Genomic DNA, 24441 nt, shown 5'->3' on the forward strand with positions numbered 1-24441 from the left:
AATGTTTCGTCCATCTGCTTGCTACAAATTTCCACCCACCCCCTTCCCCATCCGTCCATCATCAGGCTTCTCACACCACACGTTCTCCCTTAACCTTTGAAATAATAATTCCAAGAAATTTACGCAAAGGTGTGAGCTGGTTGAGAAAGGAGACAGCTCATTGCTGCCAATGTCAATGAGTAGTTTTGAATGGTCAGGTCAAAGCAGGATCCAAGCCCAGCACCATTAACTTTATCTTGCCTTGTTTAAATTGATTTCTATTCCCTTTCTCTTGCTGTCATCTCCCAAATTGGAGGAGACAGCAGGTTGAGCTCCTGTCTTTGATCTTTAATGTGCTAAGTGTCACCTGGGAGAATATGGTGAGAAGGACTGCATGGGGCAGATAATGTGCCAATTATGGAACATTCACAACTGTTATTAGATTAATTTGAAACAAAGGGGAAATGATACTAATATCCCATGCTTCTCTGTTAGATGGGCCGCTCTGCATTTTGGCCAAAGTTAGAGATGAAAGTTTCTGCTACACTCTAATCAGAAGCACAAAAGGTGCAGAAACAAACTGATCCATGAATACCACGGTTGGTTGTGAATTTTGTAACTCAAATTGGTGCAGGTGAATGATCTTCACCATTCTTTCTGCAACACTGAGGATCTCCTTTCAGCCCCATTCCCACCCAGAAGCTAATTCAAATTGGAAAACCATATGAACAAGGGCAAAGGAGTGATCTCCCTCTTAAATGGGTTGTCTTAAAGTTATTTCGAGCAAAAGTAATCTTCTTCTGTTCCATGCAATATTAAACCACCTTTAATAATACTTTTCTGTACTTCTAACAAAACCCTTTTTAAAATAAATGCATCTCAATTACAATTGTAGAAAATCAATTTCCAGGGGAATCACTTTGAAGAATAGATGGCACACAGTCAGATATAGAGTGAGAAATCAGAGTCAGGACCTGAGCATTTATTTAAGCCTGTCTTCTGTATAAGAACAGTCTGTAATAAAGGGAATGGGGTTTTGGGCCTTACTGTATATGTTGATAGCACAGCCTTTGAACCACATTTAAGTGCAGCCGCAGCCAAACCATAAGTGAAGAAGACAGAGTTGAGTTTGTGATGTTGTAGGTACAGAGCTGAAAATGTGTTGCTGGAAAAGCGCAGCAGGTCAGGCATCATCCAAGGAGCAGTAGAATCGACATTTCGGGCATGAGCCCTTCTTCAGGAATTCCTGAAGATTCCTGAAGAAGGGTTTATGCCCGAAATGTCGATTCTCCTGCTCCTTGGATGCTGCCTGACCTGCTGCGCTTTTCCAGCAACACATTTTCAGCTCTGATGTCCAGCATCTGCAGTCCTCACTTTCTCCATGTTGTAGGTACAGACAGCTGACCTGCTTTGTTCTCCTTGCAGTCCAGCAGTGTAATGTCAGATGTATGAATGGTGGCTCTTGCTCAGATGACAGCTGTATTTGCCAGAAAGGATACACTGGGACGCACTGTGGGCAACGTGAGTATCAACACCACACGACTACAAATAGACTTTACCTTAGATCTCAGTACACGGAGGGCTGAGGGCTTTGAGAGATGTTAATCAGGGCAAATGTTTTCCACTCCAGAGCTGCACGTAATTTCAGTGCATTCATTGAGTAAAACTATTTAGGAAACAGCATCAGCCTGTAGCTAATCATGCAAGATTATAACTGTACAGCAGTGATACAAGACCACCTCTTGTACTGTTAAATGTTCAGTGGGTTGATTGCAGTTTCATTGTTCTTTCTGCACCGAATGCCTGTTTTATATCAATGTCCAGTAGAAGAGTTGTGGTAGTCTTTGTTCATACAATAAATTCGTAAGTTCAACTATCTAGGCGAGTGGTTATCCTTGATTACTGGCTTTAATATTTAGTAGTCACACTGATCATTACCTGTCATATAAAACAATTAGCATCACTCAAAAAAAAAGAATTTCTGCCAAAATAAACACAAGGATTACCAATAATTTCAAGAATAGATTAATAATATAAATAAAGCCTGGGGTGAACATTCTAGTGACTGTAATATCCCTAGTGGCAGGCCTGTATCATTAACCATTGATGTAACCCATATGGAAGGCATTTGAAGACATACTTTAACTTATCTCCCTGACAATCTGTCTGTCACATTTGACATTATTTGGCATGTCTGTTGCTGAACAAAGTTGGAAGTTTCCAGGAAGCCATGATTCATACAAGAATCTGGCTTGTGAAGGATACGTTTCAGGACTATTTCACACTGACTTGTGCTGGGAATCTGTAACGGCTACATTTGTTTCCGCTAAATATCATATTTAATCCAAACCATATTTATTGCATTTTAAATAGCTTTAAGAAAAGAATTGCTATTGTGTCTTTGTTCAAACCAATGATGTGGGCACATTGCCAAAGGGTGACATCTTTTCTTTCCATCATTAGCTGTGTGTAAGAATGGCTGCCAGAATGGAGGGCGATGCATTGGACCGAGTCGCTGTGCGTGTGTGTACGGGTTCACTGGGCCACAGTGTGAACGAGGTAAGGCAATGTCTGAGGGATGGCTCAGTTCTAGGGTTGTGGACTACATGCCAGGAATTAATCTTTAACACCATGTGAATTTTGTTCCTAAATATTTACATTGGAATCACCACAGGTTCCAAGTGGTCAGGGTCAACTTCAACGCTGTCTGATTGAAAATCATGTTCAAAAATTTTCTGGGTGGGCTATTTTCTAGGGTGGGCTTTTTTACTGAAATTAGTGTCCCGTATGAAGGTGATAGATGGACGTGGGTGACTATGATACAGTGATGTGAAAATGTCGCATGGATGTGGACAGATGTGAAAATGCATTAATAGTGTAAATGTGATGCTTGAATATTATGTATATGCCCTGAAAGGAACAAGAAACGTAAATAATTTTAAAATCTACATTTGCGCAGCAACTCACGTGACCATGAGACAACCCAAAGTGCTCTACAGCTATCAAAGCACTTTTAAAGGCAGTCACTGTTGTGGTAAAGACCAAAATTACAAAGCAAATAAAACGGAAGTGGAAAATAAACTCAGAAAAGGCGAAGAGAGAAAAAAAATTCCTAGCTGTCAAAAAAATAAAAATAAAGAATTGCGGAGAAATTGCTGGAGAAATTCAGCAGGTATGGCAGCATCTGCAGAGAGCGAAAAATAGAGTTAATATTTTGAGACCAGTCACCGATGGGTGTACCTTTTTGTTTACAGCTAAGTTGTAAAAAAAAATGAGAAGGTAATAGAATATAATTGAGCTGCTAAGTGTAGCCATTCTTAAACTGGACCAGGCAAGCATCAGTGATAAAATAACCATAGGGTTCCTAACATTGATGGCACCTGCACCGTTCTCTCACACAAACTTTGACATTGGACAGTGAAAAATCAACAGAAGAGTGAGGTTTTCCTTGCACCTGGGTATGAATAGCATTGCTTGTATAATACTGTTATCAGTTGAAGTACAGTTTAAACACTGGAAAAAAAAATAAGAGGTCAACAGTGCTGGATTAGTTGGAATAATATCAATAAATGAGGAGTCAATGACATAGTGCAGGCTGAAAGGGAATATTAAGTTCAGTATAGTGAGTGAATGTATTAGCATTACAATGTATTGTTTGTTACACAAAGTGTAGGTGGGGACCAATTCTTAAGTCTTACAATGTGGTAGGGCTGGGTTAACATCAGCAGCAATGGTCAATGACATAACGTACTGGTTTGTGGAAGTTACTGATCCCAGTCATGTGAGGGAACAGGCTCACCATTAATGGGAATTGATTCACACATATTGCAGCCTGATGGGGATGGCTGAGTTTAATCATGTGAGGGAGCTGAATTAATACCAAAGAAACAAATCCAGCTGTAGAGCAGTTACTGAACTTCACAGTGAGAAGGAGTTGGATCAAGTAGTTGCATTTAGCCCATTTCAGTGTTTGAGATCATCTGTCCACACAAAAGAAACATTCAATATTCTTGATTGCTGGTGGAGAGGGGAGGAGATAGGTGGAATAGCTTCCTATATTACTTTTCTTGCACTGACATCCTGTGCAAATGATGCAGTGATCTCCTGCAGCTTAGCAACTGCCCCATTGTGAATCATAATGATGTTCATTTGTCTGCTATCTGCTAACAAGGCAAAGACAGATTTTCACTGCCAGTACAACCTTTGGTTAAAGAGTCAATTTTTAGATTAGATTCCCTACATATGGAAACAGGCCCTTTGGCCCAACAAGTCCACACTAACCCTCCGAAGAGTAACCCACCCAGACCCATTCCCTTACCCTATATTTACCCCTGACTAATGCACCTAACACTACGGGAAATTTAGCATGGCCAATTAACCTGACCTGCACATCTTTGGATTGTGGGAGGAAACCGGACCATGTGGAGGAAATCCACACAGATATGGAGAGAATGTGCGAACTCCACACAGACAGTCGCCTGAGGCAGGAATTGAACCCAGGTTCCTGGCGCTGTGAGAGCAGTGCTAACCACTGAGCCAACGTGCCACCTCAAGCATAGTTTTAAACATGGTGTTAAAAGAGGAGAGAGTAAATGAAAGGCACGGAGTTTAGGGAGGGCAGTGGGGACCAGTCAGTACTGATGTATATTGGCCACTGTGCGTATCTGTATTGAAGATACAATACAGCATCTCACAGTGCCTGCCAAAGCCACAATGTCAACCACCTCGAAGGACATGGCAGCCGTAATATGGGAACATCATCACTCTAACCTGAAACTATATCTTTGGAGCTGTTGCTAGGTTGGTTTTCTGGATGTGCCTTCCTTGTTGTCAACCTTATGGATGCACCGACCCCACATGGACCACTGTTGTTCAAAAAGGTAGCTCACCAACACCTTCTCCAGGGATGAGCCATAAATCTTGGCCCAGCCACGTCCACCACATCCTGTGAAAGAACAGAATATAAAAGAGACCTAAGGGGCAACTTTTTCACACAGAGGGTGGTACAGGTATGGAATGAGCTGCCAGAGGATGTGGTGGAGGCTGGTACAATTGCAACATTTAAGAAGCATTTGGATGGGTATATGAATAGGAAGGGTTTGGAGGGATATGGGCTGGGTGCTGGCAGGTGGGACTAGATTGGGTTGGGATATCTGGTCGGCATGGACGGGTTGGACCGAAGGGTTTGTTTCAATGCTGTACATCTCCATGACTCTATAATACAGTCTGTTCTGCTATAACATCTGTTTCTTCAACTCAAACTGGCTTTAATGTGATTGAAGAATTTAGACCATTATTTGTAGAAGGTGAACTTTCCTTACCTGAATTGGCTCTAACGCGATTTTGGCCCCATTCATTTAAATGGCTTTTGCACAATTTTCTTCTAACGTGAGATCGCATGATAACGCAACCATCGCGTTTTATTAGAACTGACTTGAATTGAATTGAATTTATTGTCACGTGTACCGAGGCACAGTGAAAAGCTTTGTCTTGTGAGCAATACAGGCAGATCACAGAGTTAAGTAGCATAGATAGTAAAAAATAGGTAAACAGTGGCAAAAACAAAAACACAGATACAGGTGAATGTTAAGAGTTTGTGAGTCCATTCAGTATTCTAACAACAGTAGGGTAGAAACTGTTTTGAAACCGGCTGTACACACAAAAGGAGAAACTTGGGAAAGGTAAGGTATGTTGCCTGGTGGAGGCACTGGGCAATTTAAATGGAAGAATTTACATTGGAGTCATAGTCATAGAATGATAGAGATGTACAGCATAGAAACAGACCCTTCAGTTCAACCCATCCATGCTGACCAGATATCCCAACCCAATCTCGTCCCACCTGCCAGCACCCGGCCCATATCCCTCCAAACCCTTCCTATTCATATACCCATCCAAATGCCATTTAAATGTTGCAATTGTACCAGCCTGCACCACTTCCTCTGGCAGCTCATTCCATACACGTGCCACCCTCTGTGTGAAAAAGTTGCCCCTTAGGTCCCTTTTATATCTTTCCCCTTTCATCCGAAACCTATACCCTCTAGTTCTGGACTCCCCCACCCCAGGGAAAAGACTTTGTTTATTTATCCTATCCATGCCCCTCATAATTTTATAAACCTCTATACAGTCACCCTCAACCTCCAACGCTCCAGGGAAAACAGCCCCAACCTGTTCAGCCTCTCCCCATAGCTCAAATCCTCCAATCCTGGCAACATCCTTGTAAATCTTTTCTGAACACTTTCAAGTTTCACAACACCTTTCCGATAGGAAGGAAACCAGAATTGCACGCAATATTCCAACAGTGGCCTAACCAATGTCCTGTACAGCCGCAACATTACCTCCCAACTCCTGTACTCAATACTCTGACCAATAAAGAAAAGCATACCAAATGCCTTCTTCACTATCCTATCTATCTGCGACTCCACTTTCAAGGAGCTATGAACCTGCACTCCAAGGTCTCTTTGTTCAGCAACACTCCCTAGGACCTTACCATTAAGTGTATAAGTCCTGCTAAGATTTGCTTTCCCAAAATGCAGCACTTCGCATTTATCTGAATTAAACTCCATCTGCCACTCCTCAGCCCATTGGCCCATCTGATCAAGCGCTAAGGAATTAGAGCCATAGGTGAGCAAGACTTAGTGCAAGATAGGAGAAAAGAAAACAGTTTTGGATGAGTTGACATTTACTGAGGATAGCATTTTAGGGCCCCATTTTTCAGGAAGGATGTACCAACCCTGGAGCGTGTTCAGAGGAGGCTCACGAGAATGGTCCCAGCTTTGAAAAGCTTAAATTATGAGGAACGTTTGAGGACTATGGGTCTATACTAGATGGAGTTTAGAAGGATGAGAGGGGATCTAATTGTAACTTACAGAATACTGAATGGCCTGGAGTGGATGTTGGGAAGATGTTTCCATTGGTATGGGAGACTAGGACCCGAGGGCACAGCCTTAGAGTAAAGGGAAGACGTTTTAGAACAGAGGTAAGGAGAAACTTCTTCAGCCATTGAGTGGAGAATCTATGGAATTCACTGCCACAGAAGGCTGTAGAGGCCAGATCATTGAGTATATTTAAGACTGAGACAGATAGGTTTGTGAGTATCAAGGGGATCAAGGTTACGGTGAGAAAGTGGGAGAATGGGGTTGAGAAACCTATCAGCCACGATTGATTGGTGGAGCACACTCGATGGGCTGAATGGTCTAATTTCTGCTCCTATGTCTTATGGTCTTATGGTCACCACTCCTTGGCTTTCAGAGGGTGCCCACACATATCACGTGAAGATTCAAAGTATCCTGGTGGCCATTTGCTTCTCTCCCCGAGGCCTGCTGTCTGCAGAGTTGTCCCTGGCCAGATCTCTCTCGTATGAATCTGCTACCCAGCTCAGTGCTGTTTTTCTGGCCCCCTTGAGCATAAAGACCAAAGCTGACACCATAGTAAAGCACAGAGGGAAAGCTGTTCTGTCAGAGGTCTGTCTTCCGAATGAGACATTAAACCAGGCCCCACTGACCTGAACTGGAGGATGTAAAATATTCAGATTCTTTGAGGAGCAGGGATGTTATTCCCAATAGCCTGGACAATATTTATCCCCTAAACAACATCGCACAAAAGCAAGATTTTCATTTTGTTGTTTGTTGAAGCTTGCTGTGTGTTACTTGGCTGCTGTTTTTCCTATAATGCCACAGAGATCAGACTTCAAAAAGTCATTTATTGCCTGTAAAGTGCTGAGATATCCAGTGGAAGGTGCTCTCTCTCTCTCTCTATATATATATATATATATAGCTCTTAATTTAATTTTCATTGCAGCCTGAAATAAGAATTATTTTAACTGCTTGCAATTGGGTGATAGTCTCTTCTCATTCCCTCAGGCCTCAGCCTCATCTGAATATGCAAATTTAATCTCTAAAACATTTACTGTTCCCCACTACTGCTTCACTTAAATCTAGAATAGTGAGCACTCGAGGCTGCTGAATAATTAATTTAATAATACTGCTCTTATTTCATTAGTATAATCCGGGGTGAGCAGGATTGAAAGTCTGCTGCTTTCAAATAACAAACCTGCACAAAAATAGTAATTTTATGGTGGACGCTATTAACACGATATAGCCACCACTCCTATTTAAGAAATACAGGTTTTGACCATTTCACCCATCCATTAGATTCCTGCTAATACTCATTAAACTGTAGGGTTGCCACTGCACTAAATGGTGGCTGCATTTACCTTTCATAAGTTGGTCTGCCTGGTGTCCTGTCCATAATGTGAAGGGGGGATACACGAGTGTAGAATAAACACATTTGAAGCCCACAGGGTTAGCATCATTTGGTCAGCACTCGGGCTCTGATACCCAGTGGTTTCTGATGGTAATTTACAGGAGAGAAGCATGTGATTGTGTTACAGCAGCGCCAGGACTGGCTTCATTTGTCTGCAGTAAGTACTTGCTTGTGCCTTTGAGTTTCAGGTGAGACACAGCCCCCATTGTTTTACTGAAGCTACAGATTCTGTTTCAGCTGCCTCTTTGAAAGTGTTTATCAGTGACCTGGGGCACTAATGCCTCGGCAGGAATGGCTCTGCGAATTTGTTCTGTTCTGCACTAGCATTGATACCTTTTGGGGCCCACTCCAAAGACTGTTACTCTGGCAGGACACAGGCTAGGAACTATTACTCTGGCAAGACACAGGGAAGAGACTATTACTATAGCAGGACACAGATGAGACACTATTACTCTGGCAGGATATAAGGCTAGGGACTATTACTCTGATAGGATATAGGCTAGGGATTATTACTCTGGCAGGACACAGGCAAGAGACTATTACTCTGGCAGGACACAGGTGAGAAACTATTACTCTGGCAGGACACAGGTGAGGGACCATTACTCTGGCAAGATATAGGCTAGAGACCATTACTCTGGCAGGATAGAGGCGAAGGACTATTACTCTGGTAGGACACATGTGAGGGACTATTTATTACTCCTGTGAGTCTGTTTCCAGAAACTATTTCTGAGTGAGATTGACACCAGTGATTATTACTCTGGTAAAGCTTACACCAGGGACCAAGATTTATTTCATGGGCTTATTATGTTAGTGAAAACAGATCTGCAGACATTCCAGTCGATGGGAATTGTATCCCGCTGTCCAGTCTCGCCTTGTCCTCTGAAGCATTGCAGCAAGAACTAACGAGCAACAGAATAGCACTGGCAAAAAATCAATTTCCGAGTCTTTTTCATTTGAAAAATATACTTTATTGATAAATTATCTATAAATAAAAAAACAAATACAACACAGGTCTATACAGACTACAGAAACTACTGTGAAATTTGGACATTCCTCATCACAGCTTTAATCCATGTTGCAACAAAAAGGACATTTTCTAATGGCGAAAGGAAACTATATTCCCATTAAGGCTACAAGGATATCTCGAAACTTAACAGAACCTCACTATATTTTGGCAAACAACCTTCAACTTTCTCCACTGCACCTTGGTGGCAGCTGCCTTGAGCTTTAATACATCCCTCAACTCGTGGTCCTGGACTTGGGAGTGTGCCAGTCTGCAACACTCGGTCAGGGTCAACCCCTTGGTCTGGAGGATCACAAACAATTTTCAGGGTGTAGCTATGTCCTGCTTTAGTACACCATACTGAGAGTACAAGCTTCTTCATAGCGGGACAGCCATGATGCTCTCACAGATAGGTTGGGGGACAGAATTAATGTACTTAGAATTAGCATGATTGTTCAGGCTTTGTAGCAATACCCCATTGAAGCAAATTGTTTGCGCATGGCCACTAGGGTTTCACTGAGATTGAATCCTGCCTGCCTTATAGGTTCATGTCACTATTGGGGTGATAGAGTCATAGAGATGTACAGCATGGAAACAGACACTTACGTTCAACTCGTCTATTCAGAACAGATATCCTAAATTAACCCTAAACCCATTTGCCAGCATTTGGCCCATATCCCTCCAAACCCTCCCAATTCATGTACCCATCCAGATGCCTTTTAAATGTTGTAATTGTACAACTCTCCACCACTTCCTCTGGCAGCTCATTCCATACACACACCACCCTCTGTGTGAAAAAGTTGCTCCTTAGATCCCTTTTAAATCTTTCCCCTCTCATCTTAAATCCATGCCCTCTAGTTTTAGACACCCCGACCCTGAGGAAACGACCTGATTATTTACCCTATTCATGCCCCTCATGATTTTAGAAACTTTTTATACGGTCACCCCCAGCATCCGACACTCCAGGGAAATAGCTTAATCAGCCTCTCCCAAAAGCTCAAAACCTCCAACCCTGGGAACATCCTTGTTAATCTTTTCTGCACTCTTTTAAGTTGAACAACATCTTTCCTATAGCAGGGAGACCAGAATTGAACACAGTATTCCAAAAGTGGCCTATCCAATGTCCACAACATGACCTCTTAGTTTTAAAGCAAAGACAGATTCAGGCTGAAATAACAGATCCATGTATCAGTGTATTCCTCCACCCAGACTACACATAGACAGGGATCAGGGTCTTTTCATTCAGTTTGTGCCAAAACAATTGACCGAGTTCCAGAAATGAAGTTGCTGATAACAAACGAATCGGTTTTGCTTGTTGTTCCAGAAATAAATGTAGGGAATGTGCAGTCCAGTCTAGTTAAAACCTGTTACTGCAGCTACAGACTGGGAACTTACTGCACAATCTCTGGCATTCTGCTATAGATTACAATAGAGCCAGGCCCTATCTAATCTATTGTCAGGCCCACTGACAAAGCTCACATGTCCCCAGCTGCCAGCAAAGATCAATCTGTTCTCCCAAGGAATTACCAAAGATCAGATTGAGGGCTGAGTGCATGGGATGAGGCACTAGTCATCACTTCAAACATGTTGCTGTTTATCTCTGCTGCTCGAGTTCCATTCATATAACTTGTGATCTGACTATATGAGCTTAATATATCTTGTGATCTTAATATATTATCTTAATATATCTTGTGGTCTTAATATATCTTAATACATTTACATGGCTCTTGTTTGCCTATTCTTTTAAGAAAGGCTTCATCTTATTTGTTTATTGAGGTTTGTTTATTGACAAGTAATTTTCCTTAGTTTATTAATTTGTAAAATACGGTGCAAGATATAGGTTGAGGAAATGATTTTTGAGTGTGTAGGGACTCAGAGTTTGCTCCCCATGAAAATCAATCTGGTTAGGTAATTAAAATTGTCTTTCGAAATTCAAGCCTATCATAATTTTTTATAGCCAAGGTGTTTTTGAGAGTCTGAGGAACTCAATTTATACGTAAAAGGTTTTCGCATAAAGTTCTCAGCAAATTCCCTTTAGTGTCGATGTGAAGACACAGCGGGCACCATCTGTCACTGCACTCAGCTTATACTATTTCTGCGGAAATAGCAGATATTGCTCAAAGCTGTCAGGTTCCTTAGCTACAGACACTGCACAGGGACAGTTTCGGGATATGCAATAGTTGTAGTCAGTACTGACAAACCATCATCACTGTCTGTTTTCACTATAGGAGGGCATTACATCCATCTCTGTATATTCATAAAACAACAAATGAACAGAGTAGATTTTTGTATCTGAAGTACTTTAAGAATATTTAGGAGAGATGAGGTGTTGTATTAACCATCTGTCTTAATGCCATTATCCATATTCATGGAAATTATCTCTGATTGTTATGATGTTGACATTTAGATTATTGCTAGAAATAATCACCAAAGTGTCAGCTTCAGATCAGTGGGTAATGTTTGCCTCTTGCAACTGAGAGTCATGGGTTCAAGTCCCATTCCCTGGTCTAGAACACATATTCTATGCTGACACTTCATGAGGAAAGATTTTCCAGTGAGACTGTTACCTTGTGGATGAGAGATTTAACTAAGGCCTGATTTGAGCTCATGGGGATTTTTATTAATTCATGGAATGTAGGTGTCACTGGTTGGGCCAGTATTTATTGCCCATCCCTAGTAGCCTTTGAAAAGATGGCAGTGAGCTGCCTTCTTCAACAACTGCAGTCCATTTGCTGTGGGTAACAGTGCCATTAAGGAGAGAGTTTCAGAAGTTTGGCCCACTGACACTGAAGGAACGGCAATATATTTCCAGGGCAGGATGGTGAGTGGCTTAGAGGCAATCTTGCAGGTGGTGGTGTTCACATATATCTGCTGCCCTTGACCTTCTAGATGGTAATGATCATGAATTTGGGAGGTGCTAAGGACTCTTGGCATATCTTAATGATGGTACACACTGCTGCTACTAAACGTCAGTTGAGAAGGTACTGAAGCAGTCTGCTTTGTCCTGGATGGTGTGAAGCTTCTTGAGTGCTGTTGGAGTTGTAGCCATCTAAGCAAGTGGGGAGTATTCCATCACACTCCTGAATTGTGCCTTGTAGATAAATGACTGGCGTTGGGGAATCAGAAGGTGAGTTATTTTCTACATGGTTCCTAGCCTCTGGTTTGGTCTTATAGCCACAATATTTATATAGCTGGTCCAGTTCAGTTTCTGGTCATTGGTAACAGCCTGGATGTTGCTGGTGGGGGATTCAGCAATGGTAATGCCATGAGTGTCAAGGGGCAATGATTAGATTTTTTCACATTGGAGGTGGTTATTGCCTAGCAATTGTGTGATGTGCTACTTGCCTCTTGTTAGCCCAAACCTGAATATTGTCCAGGTCTTGCTGCATTTGAACGTAGACTGAAGAGCTGCAAATGATGAATATTGTACAAACATCACTGAAGATGCTCATTCTGACCTTATGATGGGTTCAAAGTCATTGATGAAGCAGATGAAGATTGTTGGTCCGAGGACACTATCCTGAGGCATTCCTGCAGTGATATCTGACCTCAAACAACCACAAACATCTTCCACTCTTCCAGATATGACCCTAACCAGCAGAGAGTTTTCCTTCTGATTCCCATTGACTCTAGTTCTGCTTTAGAGGGAAGCACTAAAATCACTAAGAAATGATAAGAACATAATCATACTACCAGCAGACAAAGGCAGAATGACGGTCATCCTGGACAAAGCAGAGTACATCCAAAAAGCGCAACAACTACTTGCAGATACCAACACCTACCAAAAGAGGGAGTTTGACCCCACCCCACAGCTCACCAATAGGATAAACAACACACTGAGGAACCTACAAAAAAACGGACAGATAACCAGGTCTGACCTACAAAGAATGAAACCTGAAAGCAACAACACCCCCAGATTCTATGGACTACCTAAAGTGCACAAACCAGACGCCCCACTCAGACCCATAGTATCACTACCAGGGACACCATCACACAAACTGGCTAAAGAACTACAGCAGAAACTGAAACACCTGATCAGCGGATCCAGACACTTTATAGAGTCAACACAGGAATTCTTGGACATCATCAGAAATATACACATAGACAAGGAAGAAACTATGGTCTCATTCGATGTAACAGCACTGTTCACCTCTGTCGACAGAGAAACAATAGCCAACCTGCTGGACATACAGAACAGACAACAGGACGTTGAACCTATCAACAAAGATGGCATACTCAAACTACTGGACCTGTGCCTCACAACACACTTCACATTCAACAACCAAATATATAAACAAGTCAACGGCACACCCATGGGCTCACCCATCTCTGGACTCATAGCAGAAGCGGTAATGCAAAGATTAGAACAAACAGTCTTACTGCAAATTCAACCCAAACTCTGGGTCAGATATGTGGATGACACCTTTATAATCATTAAAAACACAGAAATAGAGAACACACTCTGGATCATCAACGCCACACTCACAGGAATCTGATTCACTAGAGAGGAAGAAAAGGACAACCAGCTCCCATTCCTAGATGTGATGGTACAAGTACAGGAAAGCCACACAGACAGACCAAGACCTGAACTACGAAAGCAACCACCCCAATACACACAAAAGAAGTTGCATCAAGACACTGTTCAAAAGGGCCACAACACACTGCAGTACACCAGAACTGCAAAAAGAGAAAGAAAAACACCTATACAATGTATTCGCCAAAAACGGAAAGCCCCGCAATTTAATCAACAGATGCCTAAGGGAAAGACAACGGAACGAGGACATGCCGCAACCCAAAGGACTAGCCACACTACCATACATCAAGAGCATTTCTGAACTGACAGCCAGAAACTGCGACCACTAGGACTCATAACAGCACACAAACCAACAGCCACTCTCAGACAACAGCTCACCAGAACGAAGGACCCGATACCCAATATGAGCAAAACCAATGTAGTGTACAAAATCCCATGCAAGGGCTGCACAAAACACTACATAGGACAAACAGGAAGACAGCTAATGATCCGCATCCATGAACACCAACTAGCCACGAAACGACACGACCAGCTATCCTTAGTAGCCGCACACTCAGATGACAAGCAACATGAATTCGACTGGGACAACACTACTATTATAGGACAAGCCAAACAGAGAACAACCAGGGAATTCCTAGAGGCATGGCACTCATCCACAGATTCAATCAATAAGCACATCAACCTGGACCCAATATACCGACCACTGCAGCGGACAGCTGGAACTGACAACCAGAAGCGGCAGATACAAATCACTATAAATGCCAGAGGAAACATCACAGAAGCGCTTCACAGGAGGCTCCCAAGCACTGAGGATGTCACCTAGACAGGGGACGAAACGTCTGCAACACAAATTCCTAGCTCGGCGAACAGAACCACAAGAACTTAATAAATTCAGTTCAATGCATATTGTTAAATAGATATTAATATAACATTATTGTAAACATTGTAACAAATGTAATTAATATGCACTATTTAATAAACATGGTTTAATGAAAGCCACATAATGACATAGTTTACTGAATATTGTTTAATATTGTTTAATAAGCTTTCTGATAAATTCTGTTTGGTTCATGGGATTTAATGAGAGTCATTTATTGAAAGTCAGTTAATCAACACTATTTATTGAAAGCTGCTGAATTAATTAATTTAATTAATGAGATTTAATGAAGGTCTTTTAATGATTGGAAGCTGCCTTAATGAATCCATTTTAAAGCATGCCCCTTACCGAGACCATCTAATGAGCAGGGCTTTTCATGAAGGCTGTTTAATATTCAGAATTTGATGAAGGTTAATTGATGGGCACTATTTAATAAGCATTTTATTGAACACAGATTAATGTTCGCTTTTTAAGAAATACAATATAATTGAGCAAGATAATAAGATTTTTAATGAATGCAATTTAATGATTGTCAATCAATAAACGTGATTTGTTTAATTAATACCATTTAATGCAGGTCATTAATGCACTGAAGTTAATGAAAAGAGGGATGGATTTAATCAACTGTATTTAATAAACATTGCTTACTACATGCCATACATGGAAATTGTGATTTAGTGAAGGTCAATTCATTAATGCTGTTTAATAAAGTCCATTTAATAAATGGAATTTATTGAATGCTATTTCATGAACATGACAAAAGCTATTTTGTTTAATAAACAAGGTTTTAATGAATGCAGTTTAGAGAATGGGATGTGGTGAATGAAGTTTGACCAATGGAATTTAATGAATTGATTTTACAAAAATGGTTTAATGAAGGCCATAATGATGTTGCTACCCACCCAACAATTCTTGCCCCCAGTAGTTGGAACACATAATCTAGACTGACTGTTTTAAAAATGGCAGTTATATTAAAATTGCAACAGTCCCCATGAGCACTACAATGTTAACCAGCTGGAAAATGAATCATGAATAGTTTTGTCCCTTTTGTACACATAAGGGTTCAATAAAACAATGTTTACTTAAAATCACTGCACGCTCTTTCCAAACATTTCAGGAAAAAGAAAGGCTTATTTTCTTTTGGTCACTGGGGACTCTGTCTTTGACCACTCTCTATGTGGAAAGACAGAGTTCTGAGACATAGTTGAGACATATAGTGGTACACGGTGACACCATAAGCCAAGACACACACAACTATCTCCTTGTCAGAAGTCTGTTGTCGGTGAGCTTAGATCCTTAATTAAGTTTATTTGTTTTAATAAGGTACTTGTACATGATACATACAATAAGACTTTCTGTATGGTGGTACAGATTTTTTTCTGCACTATTCCTCCCAAATTGACAAACTTTTAAGTGGAAATACAGTTCAAATTTCATCAGTCTTAGGAATAAAATAAGAAAAATCATGTTTCACACCTTCCCATTCACAAAACTGGTCATGCCTCCTGGATGAATTCATAAAGGTGTTCACAATTCTTCATGGAGTCTCCAAAAAATTAGCTAAATGTTTTAGGCAAAAAGTGACAACAGTTGTATTTCTCTTTTGAATGTAGTTTTTATTTTAGTTTACAAAAGTTGATTACGATAATTTAATATAATTAGCAATTATTATATTCAATTTTTTTATTTTCAGTCATTTAAAATCTGGTTACTCAACAGGTGATAGATTAACACTGAATTAAAAATGCTTTTTTTTATTAATAACCTATGATGCAACAAATGTTACACACCAACTGTATCTCATTGGCTGGAACAAACTCTAGAATGGCGCTATCTAAATGCTAGTATACCTTTTCCTCCTTGTTCAGCTCTAATCTCAGCAGTATTAATCAAACTGCACCAATCTTGGAAACCTCAAATTTTTTGAAGTTATATAATTTTCAAAAGTTCACTTTTAAAACACATCCCTATTGGTACATGGCAGGTTTTTCATTTGGAGATGTGCTAATGTGTAAACTTCAGGGGTCTGGTGGGCATGACATGGGACTTGGTGGAAAGCTACTTCTTAAAACAAGCAAATTTGTACCTGGAGTTGATGATTCCACCCCATGTGGAAATTCAACACCAGTGAGTGGGATCTGGAATGAGCCTGAGTAGAATTGGACACTGTATAGAAACAGAGTCCTGGATAAGAAAAGAAAGCACCAAGAATTGAGATGGCCAGATGGAAGTGATGTGAGGCTGTTACTTTCTGGGGCTCAGTTTATACCAACAGAATATTGTAGAATAGTAACAGTTTATATGAATATGGAATAGATGTAGCTTCAAGAATGAAACATTCACTGATGGACACTTAAAAAAAAAGCAGTGTATGAATTGTCATCTGAAGCATTAGTCGTTAATTCTTTGTCGGAAATTAGAGCGAGACAAAGCCATTTGGCCCCTTGAGCCTCCCCTCCTTACGTCTGATCCGCCTCTTCCACATTATTCGCACTATCCCCATAATCCCTTGATATCTGGGAACCTACCTACATAATCAATGACTAGAGTAGGCTGATTGGCCCTTTATGCTTTGTGATTAGGTATGGCTGAGCTGGTTGTGGTCTCAACATCAATTTCCTGCCTGAATTCCATAACCCTCGATTCCATTGTCGATCAAAAGTCTATCTAACTCTGATATTCATTGAAAAACTTCAAGCCATTACTGCTTTCTGGTGAAGAGAATACCACAGACAAATGACCTTTTGAGAGACTAACGCTCTCCTCATCGCCATCTTAAAAGGAAGATCTATAATCTGTATACCCTGGTTCTTGTCTCTCCCTCAAGTGGAAACACCATCATGGTATCAAATTTTGCAATTGCCCTTCAGAACCTATACATTTCAATAAGATCACTTGTCAGTCTTCTAAACTCCAATGAGTGCTGGCTCAGTGTGTTCAACATTTTTTCATAGGACAAGCTTTTCATCCCAGGAATGAGTTAAACGAACCTTCTCTGAACTACTAATAATGGAATCATATCCTTTTTGAAGTGAAAAGAGCAAAACTGTACACAGTACTCAAGATGTGGCCTCACCAAGGCCCAGTCGAGCTGTAATAAAACTTCCCTACTTTTATATTCCATCTGCTTGCAATAAATGCCAACTTCTATTTGCATTCCTAACCATTTGTTCTAATTGCCATGCTAACTTATGGCAATTAGAACAATTCATGTACCCGGATACCCAGAGTGCACTGTAGCATTGAGTTCTGCAGTCTCTTGCCATTTAAATAACATACACTTTTCTGTTCTCCTTGTCATCATTATGCACCATTTGCCAAAATTTTCCCCATTCATTTAACCTATCCATATGCTGAATATTGTTACAAAAAAATACACATTTTGTCAAAGCTTTTTGTCTTGCATTTTTATCAGGGCTTTCCCAGGAATACCAATGTAAATGGGAAGAACAGTTTACATCGAATGAGAAGAGAGTGCTGATTAGTTGATAATGGACTCTGATTGGTAGTGGCTTTGTCATGGTAAATATACCAGTTAGATGATGGTTGACAAATTTGTAGAATTATATCATATTTCCTACAATTTGATACTTATGCTTATATTTATTTAGCCATCCTTCTCATAGAGTCTTTCTCACTAGGATAACTCTTTGCTGAGAGTTATTAATATCTCCTAAAATTCTTCCATTGCAACTCTGCTGTCCTACTTTTCAATATAGTTTTCCAGTCTTCTTATAAAATCCCTTTAAGGTAGAAGCAGGCAATTTGCCCAGTGAGCCCACACCAACCCTCTGCAGGGGATCCTCCCCAGACCCACCCCCTCCCTGTAACCATGCATTTCCCATGGCTAAGACACCTAACCTACACATCTTTAGACAGTGGGAGGAAACCATAGCGCACAAACACACACATACATGGGGAGAATGTACAAAATCCATACAGACAGTCACCCGAGGGTGAAATTGAACCCAGGTCCCAGGTACTATGAGGCAGTCATGCTAACCACAAAGCACAGTTTAGAATTACACCCATGCTTCTGCCTTCAAATCGAATACGAAATTTTATTAAGTTATGATCGTCGTTACCCTAGTAGATCCTTCATCATGAAATTATTGATCCTGTCTCCTTAAACATTACCAAGTCTAGATTGCCTGCTCTCTATGTCCTAAATATAATGGATGAAAATTTAGGTAATTCAGGTAAATGTGAGGTGCTGCATTTTAGAAAGACAAATCAGAGCAGCATGTATATACTTAATGGTAAGGTCCAAAGGAGTGTTGCTGAACAAAGAGACCTTGGAGTGCAGGTTCACAGCTCCTTGAAAGTGGAGTCGCAGGTAGATAGGATAGTGAAGAAGGCATTTGGTATGCTTTCCTTTATTAGACAGAGCATTGAGTACAGGAGTTGGGAGGTCATGTTGAGGCTGTACAGGACATTGGTTAGGCCACTTTTGGAGTATTATGTGCAATTCTGGTCTCCCTCCTATCAGAAGGATGTTGCAAAACTTGAAAGGGTTCAAAAAAGATTTATAAGGATGTTGCCAGGGTTAGAGGATTTGAGCTAAAGAGAGAAATTGAATAGGCTGGGGCTGTTTTCCCTGGACTGTCAGAGGCTGAGGGGTGACCTTATAGAGGTTTATAACATTATGAGGGGTATAGGTAGGGTAAATAGACATGGTCTTTTCCCTGAGGTCAGGGAGTCCAGGACTAGAGGGCATAGGTTTAGGGTGAGAGGGGAAGGATTTAAAAGGGACCTAAGGGACAATGTTTCACACAGAGGGTGGTACGTATATGGAATGAGTTGCCAGAGGAAATGGTGGAGGCTGGTACAATTGCAGCATATAAAAGGTATCCAGATGGGTATATGAATAGGAAGGATTTAGAGGGATATGGGCCAAGTGCTGGCAAATGGGACTAGATTAATTTAGGATATCTGGTCAGCATGGATGAGTTGGACCGAAGGGTCTGTTTCCGTGCTGTACATCTCTATGACTCCATAACTGATTTTCCTGACAACTGATTTGCCAATTTGATTCACCCATGATTATTGCGACATCCTTCTTATATTTCTTGTGTCTTTCTGTATAATTTGTTATATAATGTCATTGCTGTCAGGTGCTTATAAGTTTACTCTCAGAAGTGACCTCCTTGATTTTCCCATCTCTACATAAATTGATTCCACATCTTACTCTTTTGAGCTAAGGTTATCTCTCTTGTCTGTAGTACTGTTATCCTTAATTAACAGAGCAACCCCACCACATTTTTCTAGCTTTCTGTCTTTTGGAAATGTTAAACATCCTCCAATATTTAGATCACAGCTCAGGCAACAGTTAGATTACCCATGATCTTATTAAATCAAACAGCAGGCTACTCAGACCAAATGACCTACTCCTGATCCTAATTTGTATGTTTTATATTTTATTCATTCATTCATTCATTGGATGTGGGCATCACTAGGTGGGCCAGCATGTCTTGCCCATTCCTAGGTACCATTGAGGAGGTGGTTGTGAGCTGCCTTCTTGAACCGCTGCAGCACACGTCATCTGTCCTGCCACCTTTATTATGTGTTAATTAATTTATTTTTCTTAATTAACTTATAATTTAAAAAATCATGCTTCTATTGATAATCTTTACTGTTGTTAATAAACCTTACTAATCATAAAACCTCATAATTATTAATAAATAACCCCAAGTTTAGTTTGGGATTATGGTGGGCATGGATTGGTCGGACCGAAAGGTCTGTTTCTGTGCTGTAGATTTTGAACATGAGGAAATACTCATGTGAATTCATGCTTTTGGCTTACTTTGCAGAGATCACTGAAGAGAAAATTAGCAGTGACTCTTTCACACGCTTTCTGCTCTTTATTCCTGCTGAACTCTCACTGGCTCTGCTCGTTTCACAGTGACTTGCTTGCTTCCTCACTGCTCCTTTCAATCTGGCTGAACTCTAGTTTCACAGTAACTCTCACAGTTCTCCCTGCCCCTTTACCTCTGCTGAAACCTCTCAGGCTGAACATATCATGACCTAAGTAAGTGTAGAATTATTTGTTACTGACAAAAATGCCTTTCCCTTCAATTTCATTTTCTTTCTTTTCTGTAGCACTCAATTTTTCTGCCCTTCATTTTTGAGAGTCACATTGGATTCAATAAGTTGGCCATTAAACTGTGCAGGGCACCAAGTCTTACTTGCAGTATGATTCCTCAGACATTGATTTCCTCCATTAGCTTGATTGATCGGTTTTTCTTCCTGTGCTGTCATTGGCCTAACGAGTGAATATTAAGCAGCCAGAACCATAGCTGTTGTCATCTGATACTCTTACCCCATACTCCCAACGCACTTGCATTTTCCAGCTTCACTTTTAAAGCAACAGTATGAAAGGCAATTGTAGTGTTTCCAACTGAGATCAGTTAACTAAAAAGCAGGAACCAAACCTGGGAGCATAGTTCCAATATCACACCAGTTTTGGAGTGGGGGTGACTTGAAAAAGAAATAGAATGTTGATCAGATTTCAGGGAATGAGAAACAGAATTAGAGCACCTCCACTTTTCCGTGTTTGCAGTGGGGGATTGCTATAGGAAGTGGAATGTTGCTGAAAGTACGTGGAATGCCTTCAAGGTACAGGAGTTCCCCTCAGATTTCAAACCTTTCAGAAATAACTTTGATGTGAAGCTACATTTAAACCGATTACCGAGTGAAGAATGATGCAGATGTGGTTTAAATTGAGGGTTGGTAATCAGGAGTAATTGTTTCAAAATGTGGCCAAACCATCAAGGCTCCTGGGGCAGCAATTTTTGCACAATGTGCAGAAATATGTTGGAATTGTGCTGTTGCATATATTGTGGCTCTTAACCCCTTCTTGGCCAAAGCACTCCCATTGCAGCTTCTCTCAACTCTTAAACAGAGACCACATAGATAAGAAAATGGCCTCTGCTGAGGCTTTATTGTCGAGAAGATAAGCCAGGTACACTAATCTGCACCATGGCTTCACATCTCTCTTTTTTCATTTTAACCATCTTGTTGTTCAAGGGTTGCAAATATATGATGTTACATACAATATGAATGCAAAGCATGCAAAGAAAGCCCAAGCACCACTTCACCTGATATGGGCTTGAACCTGCATCAAGAGTATCATTTCTGCACCTCACACCAGCCGTCTAAGCTCAGAGGCCCCAGCTCTGTCATGCTCTGTCCTTTTGTACTGACATGTACTTAGAATCAAACATCTAGAAGCTTATGTTCACTGAACAAAATGTTTTATGGAACCAGTGTGCATTGAGACATTGTCAAATCATCAGAGATCAGGTCTAGGCATGAAACAGATTTGAAAGAAAAACTGAAAGAATGCGGATGCTGGAAACAAAAACAAAAACGCTCAGCAGGCCTAGCAGCATCTGTGGAGAGAAAGCAGAGTTAATGTTTCGGGTCCAGTTACCCTTCTTCAGACATAAAAGAAACTTTAGTAGATTAAGTCTCTGTGTTAGAGCAGGGATCTAAGCAGAGTGCCAGGCCGAGACATTGGGTGGATCGACACTGGTTTGACACAATGTTTGGAAGCACCTTTCCACTCTGCCACCATTCAAACTGAGAAGTGCTAAATTCAACATTGGTGAGCAGAAACCAAATGAACTCTCGTTGGATCACAAATAATCTTGATATAGAATCCCTACAGTATAGAAACAGGTCCTTCAGCTCAACAAGTCCACACTGACCCTCCGAAGAGTATCTTACCAGACCCATTCTCCTACCCAGACCCATTCCTTTACTCTATTACTCTGCATTTCCCCTGACTAATGCACCTAACCTACACATCCCTGAACACTATGGGCAATTTAGCATGGCTAATTCACCTAAACCGCACATCTTTGGACTGTGGGAAACTGGAGCACCCAGAGGAAACCCATGTAGACATGGGGAGAATGTGCAAACTCCACAAGACAGTCACTCGAGGCTGGCATGTTGTTTAATTTTGTTTGTAAGCAAGGAAGTAAATTCAGTTATGAGTTACCATTATATTGTATTTTCATTTGAAATTCAGTAAAGACTTAATAAACTCACCTTTGGAACTTTTCATTGCGAGAAGCCACACCAGAGCTGTGGAGAGAAGGGCTGGTGGTTTCTATGGTGACAAGGCTTGATGATCTTTCAAATGCATTTGACTGTGAAATACTGAGTAATTACTGACCCCCAGTGTTACTAATTAGCGGTAATTTGATGGCTTGGCGATCACTGTAACAATCACTCAATCTAAATAACTCTTGGAGTGCGTAGTAATGGTTACAATTATTTTTGGAGTCACCTGATCAGGATAAATATCCAGTGGAAACCTCACATATTCCAGCTGCAACACTGAGCTCTCTTTATATTGAGGGCTCGTTAGTGTGTTTTATGATTGTATTGCACTGCCCGCTCTCATCTCACCACCTTCCCTGAGGCTCTCCATAGTATGAGGCTGTGGCTGTGGGTATGCCTAACTCATTGGATTCACAGTGAAGCCCAATTGGATGAAAGCATTTATAACAAATCTGGATAGAAAAAGAGACCTGTATTTTTATAGGACCTCTCACTACCTTGGGATTTCACAAAGTACCTAATAACTAGAGAAGTACCTTTTGAAGTGCAGTCTGGGAAAACACAAGAGCGCCCACTTATGCAATGCAAATTCTCACAAATGGCAACATCAAGGTGACCAATCTGTTTCTACTTCAATAACTTACATTTACGCCGAGGTTTTTAACATAGTAAGACATCTCAATGTTCACATGAATATGATGTGTTAGACAGAGATTAGGATGAACAAGCCACGTAAGGAAGAAACATAGGCCACAACCAGAGATATTAGGGTAAATGATCAAAAACGTGGGTAAAGAAATGGATGTGAAGGGCAACTCATTGGAGGAAAGAGAAATAAAGAAGCAGAAACATTTAGGGAGGAATTGGCAGACCAATTGAAAACAGGAATACTTAAGAGGCTAGAATTGGAGGAGTGCTGACATCTTTGAGGAATATAGGGAGATAAGAAAGTACAGAGATAGGAAGGAGCAAAGCCTAGAAAGGATTCTAAATCAAGGGTAGGATTTTGAAGGTGTTGCAGGTAACTCTGAGAATAGTAGATCATGAGCCTTCGTGGGAGGTGGGCACAGTAGCAGAGATGGAGTGAGTGTGAGGTGGTGCCATGTAAACTGGTGGTCATTATCTTCTTCCTACATTGCTGTGTGACAGCTGAGAGTGCACTGACCGAGGTGGCACCCTCAGGGCGCGGCTGGGCTTGGTGTGTGTGTGTGTGTGTGTGTGTGTGTGTGTGTGTGTGTGTGTGTGTGTGTGTGTGTGTGTGTGTGTGTGTGTGTGTGTGTGTGTGTGTGTGTGTGTGTGTATGTGTCCTTTGCTGGTTCTGGAAAAAGAGGATGTCCTGCTAGTGCACCACCCTATCCAGAAGGATCTCCGGGACCCTGCCTACAAAGCAAGGTGCCGATTATCCCCTGTCTACCATGACCAGAGCAAATGTCAGGAGCCATGTGAGACAGTTATGGAATTGCAGTGCTTGCCTGGGTGCACAACGACCTTTTAAAAACAGCACAGACACCATCTGTTCCAAGAGATCCAAAGTGGCAAATTGTTCTGGACATGGCTTGTGGTGAGAGTGGGGCTTAGATTGGATGAGACGGATGTTATAGGGGCAAGGTAAGTAGCGAATGGTGGATAGTTAGAACTTAGTAAGATACAGCAAGAACATAGAGTCATTTCTCCATGTGTCTGAGGGGTCCATTTCTGAGGATCCCTGTGAGTAAT

The 24441-nt window shown here is 41.1% G+C and overlaps 1 protein-coding gene across 1 annotated transcript in view; it reads left to right on the top strand.

The window, feature by feature from the left end:
- fbn3 (fibrillin 3) overlaps positions 1-24441 on the top strand; it is a 440729-nt gene that overhangs the window by 191250 nt on the left and 225038 nt on the right. The window contains exons 4-5 of the mRNA XM_087976092.1: positions 1405-1500; positions 2443-2538. Of these exons, the coding sequence (XP_087832218.1) occupies positions 1405-1500; positions 2443-2538 (192 nt within the window). The remainder of the gene's footprint in view (positions 1-1404; positions 1501-2442; positions 2539-24441) is intronic.

The sequence above is a fragment of the Chiloscyllium plagiosum genome, unplaced genomic scaffold, assembly GCF_037043375.1.
Source record: "Chiloscyllium plagiosum isolate Xiang-an unplaced genomic scaffold, Cpla_swu_hap1 HiC_scaffold_28, whole genome shotgun sequence".
Taxonomy (NCBI): Eukaryota; Metazoa; Chordata; class Chondrichthyes; order Orectolobiformes; family Hemiscylliidae; genus Chiloscyllium; species Chiloscyllium plagiosum.